This window comes from Labeo rohita, chromosome 20, assembly GCF_022985175.1.
Source record: "Labeo rohita strain BAU-BD-2019 chromosome 20, IGBB_LRoh.1.0, whole genome shotgun sequence".
Taxonomy (NCBI): Eukaryota; Metazoa; Chordata; class Actinopteri; order Cypriniformes; family Cyprinidae; genus Labeo; species Labeo rohita.
This window is the reverse complement of record NC_066888.1, coordinates 28,429,251-28,448,607: the sequence shown is the minus strand read 5'-3', so window position 1 is coordinate 28,448,607 and position 19,357 is coordinate 28,429,251. Positions and strand designations below refer to the sequence as shown.

Below are 19,357 nucleotides of genomic sequence, written 5' to 3'. Positions count from 1 at the left end.
CACACATTTTCCACATTGCCCTTTTCCATCCTCTTACGACCTGCACTCCACTCAACATTAATGGTGGTTCACGTGATGCAGCACTTTGTCCAGAACAAATTGCACGCGTTTTGGCGTGTCCATTGTTTACCGGGTACATGGCGGTGTAAGGGAAAACAATGAAAAAGGGATGCTTTTCTCTGGCTCTTTGGGTCAAAATGGTAGTTATGTTCCGGGAATCAGAGCCGCCAGTCTCGGGCCAAGTGAAAATAGCATGTCAAAGGAGATGATGTGACGCCTGATGATGGATAGAGCTTGCTTCTTTTCTTTCTCTCTCTCCGCTGCTCCCCGACTGTGCCGCCACATTTTCATTGGCCGCTACGTGTTGAAAAAGGAAGATGAAATAAAATCGAAAAACCCATTTTGGGTTTGCCAGCAGCATATTCCCCATTTCTGCATGATCCCTGCAGTCAGGAATTAGTGGAGAGTATTGTTTGTGGCAGGCAGAATCAGTGAACAGGTGGTGTTATTGAAATGTTGATTTTGATTGAATTCGAATGTAGACTGACATTCACTTGAAATGACTTGGACTGTAAGAACATCACAAGGCTTCTCGCACTGAAACAGGCCATTTTTATCAATTTGTTTTTGAAAGTTGCATATATGAAAACATATATTCTGATATTTGCATGTGCTGGTACCGGTAGTTTAGTTTTCTTAAGGAGAAAAAAATCTGCTCTCGACTCAAGATTTTTTCTAGTCGACTAGTGCTTTCTTTGTTTTCAGCTTAAAGGAGAAGTCCACTTCCAAAACAAAGATTCACATATGATGTACTCACCCACTTGTCATCCAAGATGTTCATGTCTATCTTTCTTCAGTCGTAAAGAAATTGTTTTTTTGAGGAAAAAATTTCAGCATTTTTCTCCATGTGTCGTGCCCCGATTTTGAAATTTCAAAATGCAGTTAAAAAATGCGGCTTCAAATGATCCCAAATGCGGTTGTAAACGATCCCAGCCGAGAAAGAAGGGTCTTATCTAGCGAAACGATCAGTTATTTTTATAAAAATAATACAATTTATATACTTTTTACTGTCAAACGCTCATCTTGTCTTAATCTGCCTGGACTGTTTTTTTGAGGTTCATGACAGTTGAACGAGGTATGTCAAAAAACTCCCATCTCATGTTCTCCCTCAACTTTAAAATCGTCCCATATCGCTGTTTTACCTTTTTTGTTAAGGGTGTTTGATCTTCTTTGCATGTGTACTTTGCAAAGACTGGGTCGGTGTATGTGTGTGTGTATATATATATATATATATATATATATATATATATATATATATATATATATATATATATATATATATATATATATATATATATATGTGTATATATATGTATATATGTATATATGTGTGTGTGTGTGTGTGTGTGTGTGTGTGTGTGTGTGTGTGTATATATATATATATATATATATATATAAAGGAAAAATATGTTAGATTTATATATATAAATATTTATAATAATATAACATAATATAATGTAAAATAATATAAAATATGTAAATTTATATATATTCTAAATTATATATATATATATGTATATATATATATATATATATATATATATTGGAAAAAATAAGTTAGATTTATATATATATAAATATTAATAATAATATAAAATATTATATAAAATAGTATACAATATTTCTATGTTTATTCTAAATTATATACATATGAATCTTTCTTAAAATATATACATGTCTGTGTGTGTATTTATATATGCATCATAAATATGCAGTGTACACACATATAGTAAGTAAACAAACTTATTTTGGATGCAATCATGATTAATCGTTTGACAGCCCTAAAAAAAAAAAAAAAATTTGGCATGTTTTAAATGTGCATGAAGGGTTTTGCGTGTGGTTGTAATGGGAGCAGATGCAGCAGTGCTGGTAATGGAGTGTAGAGCAGCTTTTTAATGTTTCAATGTCAATGTCCTTATACTGGTACAAACCAGAGTGATTAACATTTTATTACTGCCCTGTTGCTGACCTGGCACCCTCTTTCTGTCTAAATCGCACTTTAATTCACTCTAGTGTTATTTTTCTCCCTCTCTCTCTCTCTTCCTCCCTCTTGCTCTCTTCTCAGCTCTGGCATACACACACACACACACACTTTCCCCACAGCTTCGGTCCCATTCTTGCAGCATTCCTACATGTCAGTCAGATAACATGTTCTCGAGCAGCACGGTTATGCCAGCAGGAGCAGATGTTTCCCGCATGCCCCGTCCTGCTGGTCCCGTCTGAGTCACTCGCCCACCTCTCTCTGGACCGCCCCATCTCTGTTTTCCAGGAATAATCACTCCTTTCATGGTCTGCCATGAATGAGGAGTCATATATGGGAGAGAGATGGACTGCAGGAGATCAGCAGATATATATATTAACATGTTGTATGCATAACGATATTTAGAAGAGATCCTGGCCAGTTGTAATATAGAGAGAGAGCGATCTGTTAGCGTTCTCATTCGTCTCCGTGACAGGTACCCGGCAGCCATAGACGTACATGATCTGAATGCTGCCAGCTTTGCTTCATGGCCATGTTTTTTGAGCCTGTAAAATGTCATGTGACAGTTTTCTTTATACTGGAACTGCTTACATTAAAGGAGAAGTTCACTTCCAGAACAAAAATTTACAGATTATGTACTCACCCCCTTGTCATCCAAGATGTTCTTATCTTGGAAAACATTTTAGGATTGCTCTCCATATAGTGGATTTCAATGGTGCCTGCGAATTTGAATTTCCAAAATGCAGTTTAAATGCAGCTTCAAAGGGCTCTAAAGGATCCCAACCGAGGGAGAAGGGTCTTATCTACAGAAAAAAAAAAAAAAAAAAAAAAAAAAAGATGAAATGCTTACGTAAACTCTCCTTTTTATTTTATTTTATTTTATTTTATTTTATTTTTATTTTTTTTTTTTTTATTTTTTTTTTTTTAGATGAATTTCTTAAAATAAAACATATTTACCTATGTTTACTTAAACTGTCCTTTTTATTTTATTTTATCTTATTTTATTTTTTAGATAAATTGCTTAAAATATATTTGCCTATGTGTACCTTAACTTTCCTTTTTATTTTATTTTCCTTTATTTTATTTTAGATGAATTACTTAAAATAAAATATATTTACCTATGCTTACCTAAACTCTTTTTTTATATTATTTTATTTTACTTTACTTTACTTTACTTTATTGTTGTTCTGTGAAATTTTGTAATTGGTGGTTTCCAATACATATTTCACTCAAATTCAAGTTGTGAACAGTGCTTTATACATTGCACACTATTAACAAGTGAACATTGATTGTTTTTCTAGTGAAATTTGGTATAAATTCCCTGAATGTGATTGTGCGTTTATCTAACAATAAATATGAAAAGTTGCACTTTATTTAGCCGCTTTATTTGAGAAAGAAAGACATGAACATCTTGGATGACATGGGGGTGAGAACAAGGCTGCATTATTTGGTCAAAAATACAGTAAAAACAGCATAAAGTATTACTAGAATTTTAAAATAACTTTATTTTCCCACTTCAAAGCTGAATTTTCTGCATCATTACTCCAGTCTTCAGTGTCACATGACCCTTCAGAAATCATTCTAATATGCTGATGCTTTTTTAAACCATATGTATTTAAATTACTTGTCACTAATGTTGCAAACTCTGGCAACTCCTTTAATTTATTCTCAAAACCACATGTTTTATCAACCCAGTACCTTGTAAACAAGTAGTTGTTCTCAAAAACACCTGTGTTGTCTTATTCCCAAAAGTTGCACGAACCCACCAATCGGATTGGAACTTACTGGTGTTAAGAAAGTGTGCAATATACACCAGACGGTCTGAGAACTGTCTGTCGCCAGAGCATTTGAAGCATACTGCACACAAAAATAGCAAGACCTGGCTGTAATCAGTCATTCGGATTGGATTGGCTGGCTTCTATGCAATTTCTGCACAGAAAATGCTGTTTTGTTATTCCAAAGTCATGTTTACTGGACTTGCCAAAGTTGCAGAGTTTTCTGGCAGTGATTCTTTCTAAGATACTCTAGAGTTTAGTTTGAGAAACTCTGTAGCACATAAACTAGATTCTTCTTTTTCCCCTTAGAGTCATTTTTTATTTCTTTCTTGCTCTTTTCTTTTTCTTTTTTATTTATTTATTTATTTTTTAACAATAATAATTAATATTTTGAGTTGGTTTTTTATTTTTTATATTTTTATATTTAAAAAAAAAAAATCAAATTAAAAGTAGTTTTAAATGTCTACGCAATTTTTCTAAGTTAGAAATAAATAATACATTTAGTTAAAAATGTGAATTGTTTTATATAAGAATAATTTTAAATATTTGTAATTTTTATTTCAGCTTATATATATATAATATTAATATATATATATTACATAAAATAAAAAATAAAACAGTTAAAAAATAAAACATAGCAACAGTTTTTTTTTCATTCTTTGTAATATATATATATTACATCACGTATAATTATTTACATCTTATATTTTAGAGCATTTTTAGAGATTTTTTATTTTATTGTTTAAGATTAATTATATATAATCAATATAAATTTACTTACACTTACCTAAGCTCTTCTTTTTTATTGATTATATTAGATTATAGATTATTTATATTTATTTTTATTAGATTAATATATTGTCCTATACTTACCTAAAATCTTTATTTTATTTTTTATTATTTTTTTATTGTTTAAGATGAATTATTTAAAATAAAGTATATTTACTTATACTTACCTAAACTCTAAACTCTCCTTTTTATTTTATTTTATTTTATTTTATTTATTTGATTGTTTTAGATAAATTACTTTAAATATATTTACCTATACTTACCGAAATTCTGCTTTTTATTTTATTTTATTAAGATTTTTTTTTTTTTTAATAAAACAGATTTACTTATACTTACCTAAACTCTCCTTTTTATTTTATTTTATTATATTGATGTTATATGAAATTTTGCGACTGAGGGTTTCCTGTGCATATTTCAGTCACGTTCAAGTTGGTCATGTGAATTTGCTTAGCTGACAGAATCTGCTTTGTTTGAAAGTGATTTCTTTGTGAACAGTGCTTTATACGTCGCACACTATTGACAGTTGAAAATGAACTGTTTCTCCAGCGAAATTTGGTCTAAAATCCCTGAATGTGACTGTACGTTATCTAACAATAAATGTGAGAAAATTGCTCTTTATTTAGTTGCTTTATTTGAGGATTTCATGGTGTAAGTGAGCAGTTGCAAAGTGAATGTGGCTATGCTGATAAATGTCTGCCTTTGGTAGGCTTGTGTTTAATGCTCCGCAGATGCTGTCAGGTAGCTCATTGTGCTCGCAGCCCTTTAAAACAAACAGTAGCTCTCCTTGCGACTGAACTGAATGGTTTCTTCAAGTGCTCGACGTTGCTATTCATCTTGGCTTGCGTTTGATCAAGAGTCCTTAGGTTACCCAAGGCAGTAGAACAATAGAGGCGTAAAGAAGCCCTCAGGCCCCCCGTTGGACAGAGAGCCATTGTCTGCCGTGCTCCTGCCGTTGATGTGTGGTGTGCTTTGGTGCGTCGGACAGGACGGTGGAGTGGTAGGAGATGTATTGGCGCACCACGGCCCCTCTGTTTGGTTGAAAAAAAGAGCCTGTGTTCGGCGAACTCAACGCTCGTATTCTTCATGTCGCCTGGCATGCGTGGAGAGCCTCGCCGTAACATGAGAGCTTTGCAGGACGTACAAAATCAGGGGGTTTGTGAAGAGTGGCTTGAATTGCATTCATTATTCCTTCCAACATAAAAAGAAGCTCTTTGTTGTGATGTGAAAACATGATAGGCTTGCAATGGCGTATTTTGTCAATGACGCTGTAAACTAGATCAACGCGTTATTTTATTTTATTTTATTTTATTATATTTTATTATTTTATTTTATTTTTTTAAAAATGATTTAACTTAAGAGTTTTACAATACAGACAATCTTTAAAAAACATCCTATAGGAATAAATTAATCTGTAGAAAGTAAAATGTATCAAAAATTATTATGTTGGCTGTAATAAATTGCAAAGCTTTTTACATGTTCCATATTTATTTATATTATGGAGTAATGTGATTAAAATAATTTTTTTGAAGAATTGCTGCTGTGACCTGATTAAAAGAGATTCCTTATAATTATTTGCATCTTTATATATATATTTTTAGCTAAATTACTTAAAATAAAATATATTTACCTATATTGACCTAAACTCATTTTATTTTATTTTATTTTATTTTTGCTGTTTTATTTTATATTATTGTTTAGATGAATTACTTATAAATAAAATAAAATAAAAAGGACAGTGTAGGTAAGTATAAGGTAAATATATTTTATTTTCTTTTAATTTATTTTATTTTAGATAAATTACTTAAAATATATTTACATATACTTACCTAAACTCTTCTTTTTATTTATTTATTTTATTTATTTTAGTGAAATTACTTAAAATAAAATGTATTTATCTGCACTTATCTAAACTCTCCTTTTTATTTATTTGTTCATTTATTTTAGTTAAATTACTTAGAATAAAATGTATTTATCAATGGTTACCTAAACTGTACTTTTTATTTTATTTTTGCTGTTGTATTTTATTTTGTTTTAGATAAATTACTTAAAATAAAATAATAAAATAAAATAAAAAGGACAGTTAGGGAAAGTATAGGGTAAATATATTTTATTTTAAGTAATTTGTTTAAAATAAAATAAAATATAAAATAAAATAAAAGGGACCATCCAGGTAAGTATAGGGTAATTATATTTATTTTATTATATTTTATTTTATATAAATAACTTAAAATATATTTACATATACTTACCTAAACTTTCCTTTTATTTATTTATTTATGCTATTTTTAAATGACTTAAAATAAAACATTTATCTGTACTTACCTAAACTCTCCTTTTTATTATTTTATTTTATTTCATTTTGTTTTGTTTTATTTTGTTTATTTTATTTTATTGGTAAATTAGGTGCAGTATATTCATTCATTCATTCATGCATTCATACATACATTTTATATTTATTATTATCCGAGCATTCTGATCTTCCATTGGTTGTTAGTGAATAAGATACTGGGTTTTGCAATGGAATAGCATGCATTGAACTGTTTAGTGAATTTGATCTTTTATTCGTACAAACTCAAAAAAAAAAAAAAAAAAAAAAAAAAAAAGCTTTTTGTTGAGATGTGAAAACATGATCTGCTTGCAATGATGAATTTCCCTAATTACAACACCAATGCTTTTCTAGTATTTCCTGGTTTTGTTTGACAGACGCCGTACCTTTTCTGCTGTGAATGTACGTATCTTTCAGCTAAATGTACAGTATGTCAAGGCGGGATTACTGTATGCATGCTGGCCTGCCATAAAAAGGGCTAGTTCACTGCCGTGCCGTATGGGAAGCGGGTAACCATGGTGATATTTACCTCAGCTCCATGCTTGGCTGCGGCGTGCTCAGATAAGGTCCTGCTGGAATCGTTTCTAACCAGTCTGGCTCCTGCCAGAGTAAGACGTGTCCCCCAGACCTCATTTGTGCACCTGTACGGGGAAAATCATAGTGATTACATTTTTCAACTGGCCGAGGAGTGATTGACCTGTTGTAAGTGCCATACAGTCGGGCGACCTGCTCATGCATTAAAAATGACATTTAAGAGATTACATTGTAGAAGTTGTAGTCTGTGTAATGCGCAGCAGTGAATATGCTTAATGGAGGAAACTCTTGAGTGATGTGACACCATTAGCCTGATGAAAAATGATTTGTATAGAGTTCAGTTTTATCAGAGAGCATCTTTGCTTGCATATGACTTCACTAAGAATGAACTGACCCGTCACTAAAGTCCGTACCCTTTGATTTCTGTTGCCAACTCAGACAGGCTTTACAGAATTTTATATATCAAAGAATTAGAAAGTTAAATATTTTTTATTTTATTTTATTTATTTATTTAAATAGTTAATAAGGAGGTAGGTAGAGTATATTTCAGTTAGAAAAAAAAACATCCATCCCATAGCAATGAAGTGGACGTAGTAAAAACAGAATAAAAACTAATTAAAAATTATTTTTACTTTGGCTGAAATAAACTTTGCAAAGCGTTTTATCTTTCACTTCACTTTAAATGAAGCAGTTAACTGCATCAAAACAGCAGAGACTGTCAATCATAAATGAGGCAAATGCTTCTTACAGTTAATTAGAAAAGATTAAAGTAAGTTTTCTTAAGTTTAATGTATATATTTTTGATTTTCACAAAGAAAAGCAGAGATATAAATAAATGTGTTTTTTAAAGAAATATTGATACGTTCTGCCTGAAATATATACCTTATTTAGGTATTTGTATGTTAGTTGTGTTTTTTTTTTTTGCTGTATTTTATATACAAATACTGTAATTATTAATGTTTTTTTTTATTTAAATAATTTCAACAGTAACCCTTCACTAAGTTCTTTGTTTTGTTTTTATTGTATTTATTTTATTTTAATCTTAACTAAACTCTGCTTTATTTTATTTTATAAAAAGTGTAATTTTATTTTTGTTTTTTTTATTTGACTAATTTCAAGTTACCCTTTACTAAACTTATTTTATTTTATTTTATTTATAAATAGTGTAATTTTTCTTTTTTTTTTTATTTGACTAATTTCAACAGTAACCCTTCACTAAATTCTGCACTTTATTTTATTTGAAAATACTGTGTTTTTTATTTGACTAATTTCAACAGTAACACTTCACTGAATTCTGCATTTTACTTTATTAATTCTTTTAAAAATACTGTCATTTTATTGTTTTGTTTAGTTGACGAATTTCAGCAGTAACCCTTCACTAAATTCTGCTTATTTTATTTTATTGAAAACCCTGTTTTTTTGTTTTGTTTTGTTTTGTTTTTTTTGATGAATTTCAAAAATAATCCTTTACTAAATTCTGCTTATTTTATTTTATTTTATTGAAAAATCCCATATGTGTATTTCTTTTTATTTTACTAATTTCAACAGCAATCCTTCACTTAATTCTGCTTATTTTATTTTATTTAAAAATACTTTAATGTTTTTTTTTATTTGACTAATTTCAACAGTATCTCTTCAGTAAGTTCTGCTTATTTTATTTATTTATTTTATTTTACTAGTTTCAACTGTAACCCTTCCCTAAATTCAGCTTATTTTATTTTATTTAAAAATACTGTGATTTTTATTTATTTATTTATTTATTTATTTATTTTTACTAATTTCAACTGTAACCCTTTACTAAATGCATTTATTTTATTATTTTATATTGAATTTTATTTTATTGAAAATTTTAAATAATGTAATTTGATTGATTTATTTATTTCAACAGTGATGACAGGTGGGGAGTTATTTATTCTCCAAACCAGGGGTTCCCAACTCTGATCCACGAGATCTTTTTTTCCTGCAGAGTTTAGCTCCAAACTTGATCAAGCTCACCTGCCTGTACCTTTCTAATGCTCCTAAATACCTTGATTGACTTGTTCAGGTGTGTTTGTTTAGAATTGGTGCTGAACTCTACAGGAAAATGGATCTTGCGGGCCAGAGTTGAGAACCCCCTGCTCTAAACTCTGCTCATTTTATTTGCAATTTATTAAATTACGGGTAAACTAGATGCTATATTTATGATAATGTCTATATTTGTTTCTACATACTGTGTTTATTATTACTGTCCAAGCATTCAAATCTCTGTTGGTTGGTGAATAGTAAATAGGTTTTTGCAGTGCAAGAGTGTGCGTCGAACTGTTTAGCGAGTTGGTTTTGTGTGTTGTTTGTCTTGCATCATGAGCGTGTCGTGTGCTCACTGTGTCCTTCACTCCCCGTGGACTAGAAAGACAGTCCTCCCTGTAACTAGACGCTCGCTACAGAAAACTCCCAGGCCGCAGCCGACTACAAACGGTAAACTACTTTGTGCTGAAGAGCATGAGCGCATTTATTTATTTATTCATTTATTTTTGGCTGCTTGGTTTTGCACAGGACACACACGCACATACACACTATCCCAGGCTGTTTTCTGTTGAGTCAGGGAAGCCATCTGCCACACAGCGATAATGGCCCGCCAGGGACGCGCGGCCTGGTATAACCAGAGATGAATTAAAACGGCGAGAAAACAGCGAATGCTCGGCTATGCTCGAGTCGTACCACGTTTTACAGTGTCTGTCATCACCCGCCCCCACTGATGTCAGCAGATGCCTGTAAAAAGTCTGAAATGTGCCTTTTATGCGTTTCTCACCAGGACTGCGGGAAAATTTGATATGCAATATTGTGTTTTGATACAATCGTGCTTATAAAAAGCCAGGCCGGGTGAGGAAGATTTAACATTTCGTGACAGCTGGTCGTATGAAATGCATAGGATTATTACGGCGAAAAATACCACGTCATAAATGATGCATTTTTTTGAGGATTAGAAAACACTTGGGAGATGAACAGGGCAAAAAATGGAAAAAGCAAGAGGCGGCGAAGAGTTATTAGGCTCTAGATGTGTCGAGCAGAGCGTTGTGGTCCTGAAACAAGGTAACTGTCGGTCAATGTAAGGCATAAATCAATCTTGACCCATAAAGACCAGGACAACAACAGCATTGTTTAGTCTCAGGCCTTTATGTGCAATTTTTCATGCGAAGTTTGTCAGGTTTTGTGAACTAGGACAAAGTTGAGGTAGGTGGGCTTTGGAAGTCTGGAGGGACAGAGAGTCTAATAGGTTCTTTTTTATCTCCCCGGAATTCTCCATTGGGATTTTTGGAGCGTTTTGGAGGAAAGTAGACTTTGTTTGGGCTATTGCTTGGGGTTATTGCATCTCTGCATGCTGCTGCCATTAATGAGGTACAGATTTGTGGTTTGAAGACATCACAGCTATGCCGTGTGGCGTTGTCTTACTTTCCAGATAAGAAAATTAGTAAATATGCGCCTTATTTTTATTTTATTTTATTTTATTATTATTTTATTTTTAAATAATGTAATTTTAAGTATTTATTGTTTTATTTTATTAATTTCAACAGTGGTAGCATTGATAAATTAGGTGCAGATTTATTTATTTTATTTTACTTTAAAATAATGTCATTTTAATTATTTATTGTTTTATTTTATTAATTTCAGCAGTGGTAGCATTGATAAATTAGGTGCAGATTTATTTATTTTATTTTAAAATAATTTAATTTTAATTATTTATTGTTTTATTTTGTTCAGCAGTGATCACATTGATGAATTAGATGCAATTTTATTTAGACCATAAAAATGGCAGCATTATAATGTCTCCATTAAATGTGTTATTTGTATTATTATTTGTGTGTGTATATATATATATATATATATATATATATATATATACATATATATATATATATATATATATATATATATATATATATATATATATATATATATATATATATATATATATATATATACATATACATATATATATATATATATATACATATACATATATATATTTATATATATATATATATATGCACATATATATATACATATGTATATATAAATATATGTGTATATATATATATATATATATACACACACATATATTAGTCAAACTCAGGAGGTCTTATTAACTTTGTTGCATTATTTTACATTTATTTTATGTAATATAAAATAATAATTTAAAATAATTAAAATAATTTAATTTTTATTAAAAATTAAATAATTAATATATGATTTTTTTTTTACTTTAACAGTGGTAAATTAGGTGCTGTTTGTTAGTTTTCTGTCACTACTGTTATTTTAGTATCTTTGAGATACTGTTATAGTTTTTATTAATATTTTACTTTTTTTTTTCATTTAGATTTTCATTTTAATTTTAGTAATTTTGTTGTTTTTGTCTCTTTTTTTTCCCTAAAATGTTTGTTAATTTTTACTTCCGTTGTAGTTGTTATATTTTATAAAGTTACTAAGTTTTATATATTTATATTATTATTTTATTTATTAAGTTTTATTTTATTAATTTCAATAGTGCTAGCATTGATAAATTAGGTGCTGTTTTATTTTATTTTTAGGATAAAAAAAGCTTGAAGAGTTTTTATTAATTGAGAAATATCTGAAATAATTTTATTTTGTCATTTTATATTATTATATTTCATTTAAGTAACTTAAGTAACTAGTAAGTAGCCTTAGTAAGTAACTTGTATAGTTTTAGTGACCATAATAAGCCTGATTCCTTCATGTACTGAAAATGTTGCTTTTTCAGTTCTGTGGCTCCTTTTGTCCCAGAACTCAAGAATTAGTGCGGTTTTGAAATGTATTGATCAAACTCGAAAGGTTTTTTTCAGCAGCACTTAAGCCTAAAGCGTGCGCACGCACACACTCGCTGGGTTTGCGGACAGAAAGCTTCAGCACTTACCGTCTGGAGGTCGGCCCTTTGCATCCGCACGCAGCAGTCATGATGAGATGTTTCGTTTGTTGATGATGTCAACGTGCAGCGTAACCCCACAACAAATTGGCTTTGGGCCGAGGTGACAGAGATGCATGATGGGTAAATTGATGAAGTAAAGCGCAGGTCAGGAAGGATAATGGAAGAGAGGAAAACTCGCAGGCCGGAGCAGAGGGTTGATGACGAGGTCTTTTCCATTAACTCAGGGGTTTGGGAGCAGGGTGAGGTTGCGATGCAGGGTTAACTCGTCTCTCTGGAACTCGCCTCATACATCTGCCCCGATCGCACCACTGCCCCGTCACTCCGCCTGCCTGTTTGACACCGAATCTCAACTCAATAAAAGTTGAGCAAAGAAAAGCAAGTGAAGCAAAGTCTCCAAACTTCCTCTGCTATTAATCTTAACTTGAGTCCCTTTTTTTTTTTGTTTATTTTACAGGCTTGTTTTTGAGCAGCTTCGTTCTCCCACTCCTTCATGCCGAGTAATCAGCAATCGTTCAATCTTATTTAGCTGGCAGTTTCTATGAGCACAGTACGCTTCGGTGCCTCAGTGCTTCTTTAAAAACACAAATACCTTGCTTTTCATTGTGCACTATATAATATGTTTGATCATTAACATTTATGGTGAAAATGCTTGTGAATAACAGCTTAGTTTAATAGTTAATATGCAACCCTGTTATTTATTTTATTTTATTTTATTTTGTATTTATTTTATTTTATTTTATTTTATTTTTTATTAAATGGCTGTTCGAGGTTAGATTTGCTTAATCATTGTGCAATCCTTGTATTTAATTTTTTAATTGTATTATTTATGGGGTTTTTTTTTGACTGCTTAAGGTTAGTTGTGAATTGCTTGAAACAACAGCTTCATTTGTAGTAAATGTGCGACAGTAAATGTGTTACTTGTGTTTTATTTTATTATTTTATTATTTATTATTTTATTTATTAGTTAAATTAATTTTATTTTATTTACTTTATTTTATTCTGTTTTTATTTTAGTTAATTTTATTTTATTATTTTATTTTGTATTTTATTATTTTATATAATTTGTATATTATTTAATGAATTAGCTGTGTAAGGTTAATTGCGAACTGCTAGAAAATGACAGCTTAATTTGTAGTAAATGTGCAATCCTTGTATTTTATTTTTAATGTAATTTAATTTTTAATTTTATTAATTAATTTATTTAATTTTATGTTTTTTGAGTACATGTGCAATCTTGGTGTTTTTATTTTATTTTATGAATTAGCTGTGTATCGTTAATTGAGAACTGCTCGAAAATAACAGCTTAATTTGGAGTAAATGTGTACTATTTATTTTTTGTATTTTAATTTGTAGTGTATATATATATATATATATATATATATATATATATATATATATATATATATATATATATATATATATATATATATAAAATAGATTTTTTTTTCATCATTTTATTTGATGAATTTGCTTATTTATCATTTTATTTCATTTGTATTATATTTAATGAATTAGCTGTGTAAGATTAATTGCGAATTGCTAGAAAATGACAGCTTAATTTGTGGTAATTGTGCATCACTTTTATTTAATTAATTAATATTAATTGTGAATTGGCTGTTTAAGATTGTGAATTGCTAGAACATAAAGTAGATGTGCATTGATCATTTTTATTTTATTTTGTTGTTTTAATTTATAATATTTTATATGATATTTTATTTTATGAATTTACTGTGTAAGATTAATTGTGCATCACTTTTATTTTTTATTGTATGTATTCTATTTTATTTTATGAATTTACGGTTTGAGATAAATTGTTCAAAAAATACAGCCTCATTTGGGACAGTTGAGGATCTCTTTTAGATTTTATTTTATTGTTTGATTTTATGACTTGGGTTTTTTAGATTAATTGTGAAGTACATGTACAAATCTCATATAAAATAGATGAAAAAATAAATTGACTTAAGAAATATTTAATCAGGCCCCCATGAGGTTGATCCAAATACAAAAACACTTCGCAATTACGCTGTTTGATGAAGCTATTTTATCTTTCTGATATTTTTGGGCTTGGTTTAAATCTCATTTTACGGTACACTGTAAACGGAGGAATTTTAATGAAGGCATTTAGTAACTGTCTCCACGACACTTCTAGTTTTCCTACTCTTATGCTAAATAATTAATCACCAATCCTAGTCTGACATGAGTACTTCTAAGAACTTGAGAAATACTGATTATAAGAGCCAGACTCCCTCACAATGTGTAATTAGAGCCTCATAATTTCAGCCGTGCAGAAAACGCAGAGGAACTCGTAAAAGCGGAAACCTGACATAAACACACAAGTGTCATTTACATATTTTAATTACAGTTATTCAAATTTATATTAGGGTAGAATGTTACGTTTTTGTCGTGAATAGAATGTAATCAGAATCTGGAATTGGTATCAAGTAAAATTAAATTTGTGACGACATAAAATGACCCATTAAATCCAGGGTTTATGGAAGCTACAGTAATTGGCTCTGGTTTTTCTTAATTTATTTGGTATTTTCTCTTTTTCTCTTGTGTAGAGTATTTGGTGTGGATCTGTGTCCATTTGCTGTGTGATTGGATGAAAAGTACCATTGATAGAAGCAGTTTTGTGTCATATATTCTGATCTCAATCGTATGTATTGTCTCTTCACAGGCGGCGGGTCTTTCTCCCGGTGAGACGCAGACTCCGAGTCTCCTATTGGCTCCTGGAGTGAGATGGGGCCAGACCCCCATCAACCAGTCCACCCCGTGGGAGACCGACGAGCCTCCCACCAAGCAGCACAGAGAGAGCGACACCACAGGTGCGTCGACCCCTGTCTTCATCTGTTTCTCCATACAGATGAGGACAACAGACAGGAAACAGTATGTTTTCCTTGGATGAGTTGCTCAGGTTGTTGTATTCCTCGTTTGAAAGTCACTTTGGATGAAAGCTGCAGCTCTATGAATAAATTAAATCATAAAAAGAGTTGAAAACACAAATAGTCTTGATTTTACTTGACCGGTCAACGGCCAATATATCACTTTAAAATAAAATACAAATAAATAACATTTTCTCAATGTATTTTGATATGAGCTGGTAATAATACTTAGTTCAAAAATGTTAAATTTTTTTATATTTTTTATTCTGTACAGATGTGGTTGATAAGTTTGAGTTGGTAACAGTTTGGGTTGGTAAGAATTTTTAGTTTTTGAAAATCAATGTATTGTTTCAAAAATACAATAAAAAAAAGTAATATTGTGAAATATAAATTAAATTTAAAATGACAGTTTCTATTTACATATATTTTCGAATGTAATTTATACAGCTAAAAAATAACATTGTTAAATGACTCAATTTTTGTTTTCACATGTAGTTTATACATTAAAAAAATAATATTGTGAAATATAAATTTAAAATGGTTGTTTTCTATTTGAATATATTTTGTAAGTATAACTTACAAGGTGAAAAAAAATTGTGAAATATAACTTAAATTTGCAAGGAGTTATTTTTTGTATTTTTTTTTTTTCCTCTTTAGCTATATTTTCAGTGTTATTTATTTCTGTGATGTACATTTTCAGCATCATTACTCCAGTTATCAGAGTCACTGGTCCTTCAGAAATCATTATTATAATTTATAATTATATTTTTTTATTGTCAGTGTTGAAGACAGTTTTTACCATTTTTACAATATTTTTTTACAATTAATATTTTTAATTATTATTATTATTTGGGAACTGTGATAGTTTTTTATAGTTAATTGTAAATATATTTCTGTGTAAATATATTATTGTTATTAATTCAAATAATTCTAAGTAGGTGCTTCCCAATTTAAACAAACTGCAGTGTGGTAAAAGTCATATCTACTAATTTCATATTTACATTGTGTATATTATACACTTATTCAGAATCCAAAGTGACTTACAAATAAAGTACATCACATGTCTTAGTTTATGGCTGCAGATTGATCAATTGCTTGTGGAAGAGGTGTGTCTTCAGATGGATTGGAATGTGCTTTTGACCAATCAGCATCCAGGACTAGAAATTACCATATTAACATACTTAGTTGTTTGAGTGAGCTTATATGGGCTCATGCGTGTTGACTTTTTAGATATTGCTTTGAAATTAATCATGCCATAGCATCAAACACATGAAATCAAGGCAGTAATGAGCTACATGGCCGTTTCCTCGCATCAAATCTGAATGATCAGGTAATAAAGACAGACTGCTGGCTGGACTGGCCTCTCCTGAGTGATTATACATGGGAAATTGGACATCGCTGTTGAGGAGGACAGTTGCGTGTGTTTTATACGCCCTTCTCTCAAGCCCCCTGGGGCCTCCACAGGGGCCCCCCGCTGAGACGTTTAAGCAGGAACCGAAGTCTCACAGAGGGAGGCAGCGTTAGCATTGTGTTGCTGCTCTACAGGGTCCCGCTTCCGGCACCTACCCAAAACACAAAGTGAGACGTCAGTCAACTTCCCCTCGTTCGACAGCGCTCGGTGTAATATGACATATCTGGAGCCAAGATCTGCGTCCCATTAGCTCAGAGACAAAAAAGCTACATAACGACTCTGCGGGCATTAATTAATCATGATGTTAGCAGCGCGCACTGAGGAAGTCGTTTCGGAAAAACTTTTCCCCAAACTTTCACAAAGACTTGGCTCTCGCATGACGTCGATTTGCACTTTAATTTAAATTCATCAAAAAAGGCCCTTGTAATAATTAGTGGTTGATTTAACTTGAAAAAAGAGATCTAGACTTTTCCGAAAGGACAAAGCGCTCTTATGAAACAACTATTTTATCCCCGTGCACATTGTAATTATATGAGCAATCAACGCTAGGATCCATACTGCTAATTTCATTAGCTTTTCAGCGCTGAAGCAAGGGCTATAATTGAGTTTCATTCTTATTTATTTATTTCTTTAATAATCTAATGATAGATTTTTCGTCAAAAGACTTGATTGCAGTGCACAAATCTGCAGAAAATGCTTAAATGCTCTGGGAATTACGCTTTTGGTTAATAGCACTTTTGAGTCTAATAGACTAGGAAATATTGGACTTTCTTTTGTTAGCGTGTCCGTGGCTGTTGAAATTGAGTGCTGCTATCCTTTAGTTTGTTCTGAATTATGCACGCACCTCATTCAGGCTGCGGTGAATCTATTCCCGCTAGTATATTTCCGTCTCTTCAGACTACAGTGCGGTGAAGGCCAATGTCATGATTAATGCTTTTTAATCTTTTCCCCGCCTGGTGTATTTTGTGTTATGGACCATCATTGTTGAGGAGCTATTTTTGCGCCGGAGGAGGAAGGGCACAGGCCACGAGAGCACATATTCATGAGATAAATCTGCCATGTTGCATTGTGAGTAAACCATACGGTAAACAGTTGCAATCTGGTTTCCATTCTGTGACCTCATGCTCAAAAGACTAAATCGGAGACTTAAACATGCTTAAAAGTCTACATTGTCATCATTTACTCACTATTATGTCATTCCAAACCCATGCATGCTTTCTGTGGAACACTTAAGAAGATATTTTAAAGAGTGTATCATACAATGAAAGCCACTGCATTCTTAAGAATATCTTCTGTTTTGCAGAAAAAAAAATGGAATGAATTTTGGAAAGACATGAGGGTGCAGTTAGCTTAGCGTTCACTAAGTCTCAACCTTAAGATACTAAACATAAATAATGTATACGGTCACAATTTGAACAGCTTTTGTGACGTATATTTTGTAAACTTACCAAACATCCAAAACAATGCTGTGTGCTGGACTAAATGTGCTTGTTGTGTACGTGTACATATATTTTTTTTTTTTTTTTTTTTTTTCCCCAACTTATATTTATTTATTTATAATCTAATGAGTGACTGAATGATTAATCAATTAATCAACAATTAATTAAACAAAAAATAAACTAATCATTGATTATTTCAAAGATTAATCAGTGGGCTTTGATTATTCAACTTTTACCATTAAATACAACTAATCGACAAGTAGTTGAAAAAATTTATTAACTAATTGACAAGCAGTTGAACAATTAATCGACTAATCAACGATTATTTCACAGATTAATCTGTGGGATTTTTTTCTGTGATTCATTGTTTAGCTTTTATAGTTAAATAATTGTCCAATTATTTGATTAATCAATAAGTAATTGAACATTTAATCGAGTGATCAACTATTTTTTAATGATTAATCATTGGGCTTTTGATTGGTTATTCAGCATTTATAGTTAATTGACCAGTTATTTGACTAATTATCAATTAATTGAAAAATTGATCAACTCCTCAACTATTATTTCACCGACGTTGATTATTCAGCTTTCATAATTGAATAATTAACAGATTATTTGACTAATCAACTATTAATTGAAGAATTAATCAACTGATCAATGATTGTTTCACAGATTAATCAGTGGGCTTTGGTTGATTATTCTGCTTTTATAATTTAATAATTAAATAATTTAACAATTAATCAACTAATCAACATTAAATTGAACAAATAATTTACTAATCAATTACTATTTCACAGATTATTCAGTGGGCTTTGATTATTTGGCTTTTATAGTTAAATAATTGACACAGTAATCGACTAGTCAACAATTCATTTATTTTGGGGGGCGTTGTTACTTTATTATTGAGAGGAGAGTGGAGAGATGACAGGAAGGTATTGGGTAGAGAGAGGGGAAAGGAATCGGGACCTCGAGATGGGAATCGAACTCGGGTATCAGCTTTCATAATGAAATAATTGACAGATTATTTGACTGATCAACAATTAATTAAACAATTAATCGACTAATCAATGATTATTTCACTGATTAATCAGTGGGCTTTTATTATTCAGCTTTTGCAGTTAAATAATTAAATAATTGGACAATTACTCGACTAATCAACTATTATTTCACCGGTTAATCAATGGACTTTGATTAATTATTGAGCAGTTACAATAAAGGTATTGAGTTATACATATTCTG

The 19,357-nt window shown here is 30.8% G+C and overlaps 1 protein-coding gene across 4 annotated transcripts in view; it reads left to right on the top strand.

The window, feature by feature from the left end:
- The window catches only part of LOC127183168 (kelch-like protein 29), a 331,992-nt gene that overhangs the window by 156,848 nt on the left and 155,787 nt on the right, over window positions 1–19,357 (top strand). For 3 of the 4 annotated variants that reach the window (XM_051139032.1, XM_051139031.1, XM_051139033.1), the window contains one exon: window positions 15,064–15,211. In XM_051139032.1, the coding sequence (XP_050994989.1) occupies window positions 15,064–15,211 (148 nt within the window). Of the gene's footprint in view, window positions 1–9,847; window positions 9,920–15,063; window positions 15,212–19,357 lie in introns of those variants that run through there. The other variant, XM_051139034.1, reaches the window with a different exon arrangement.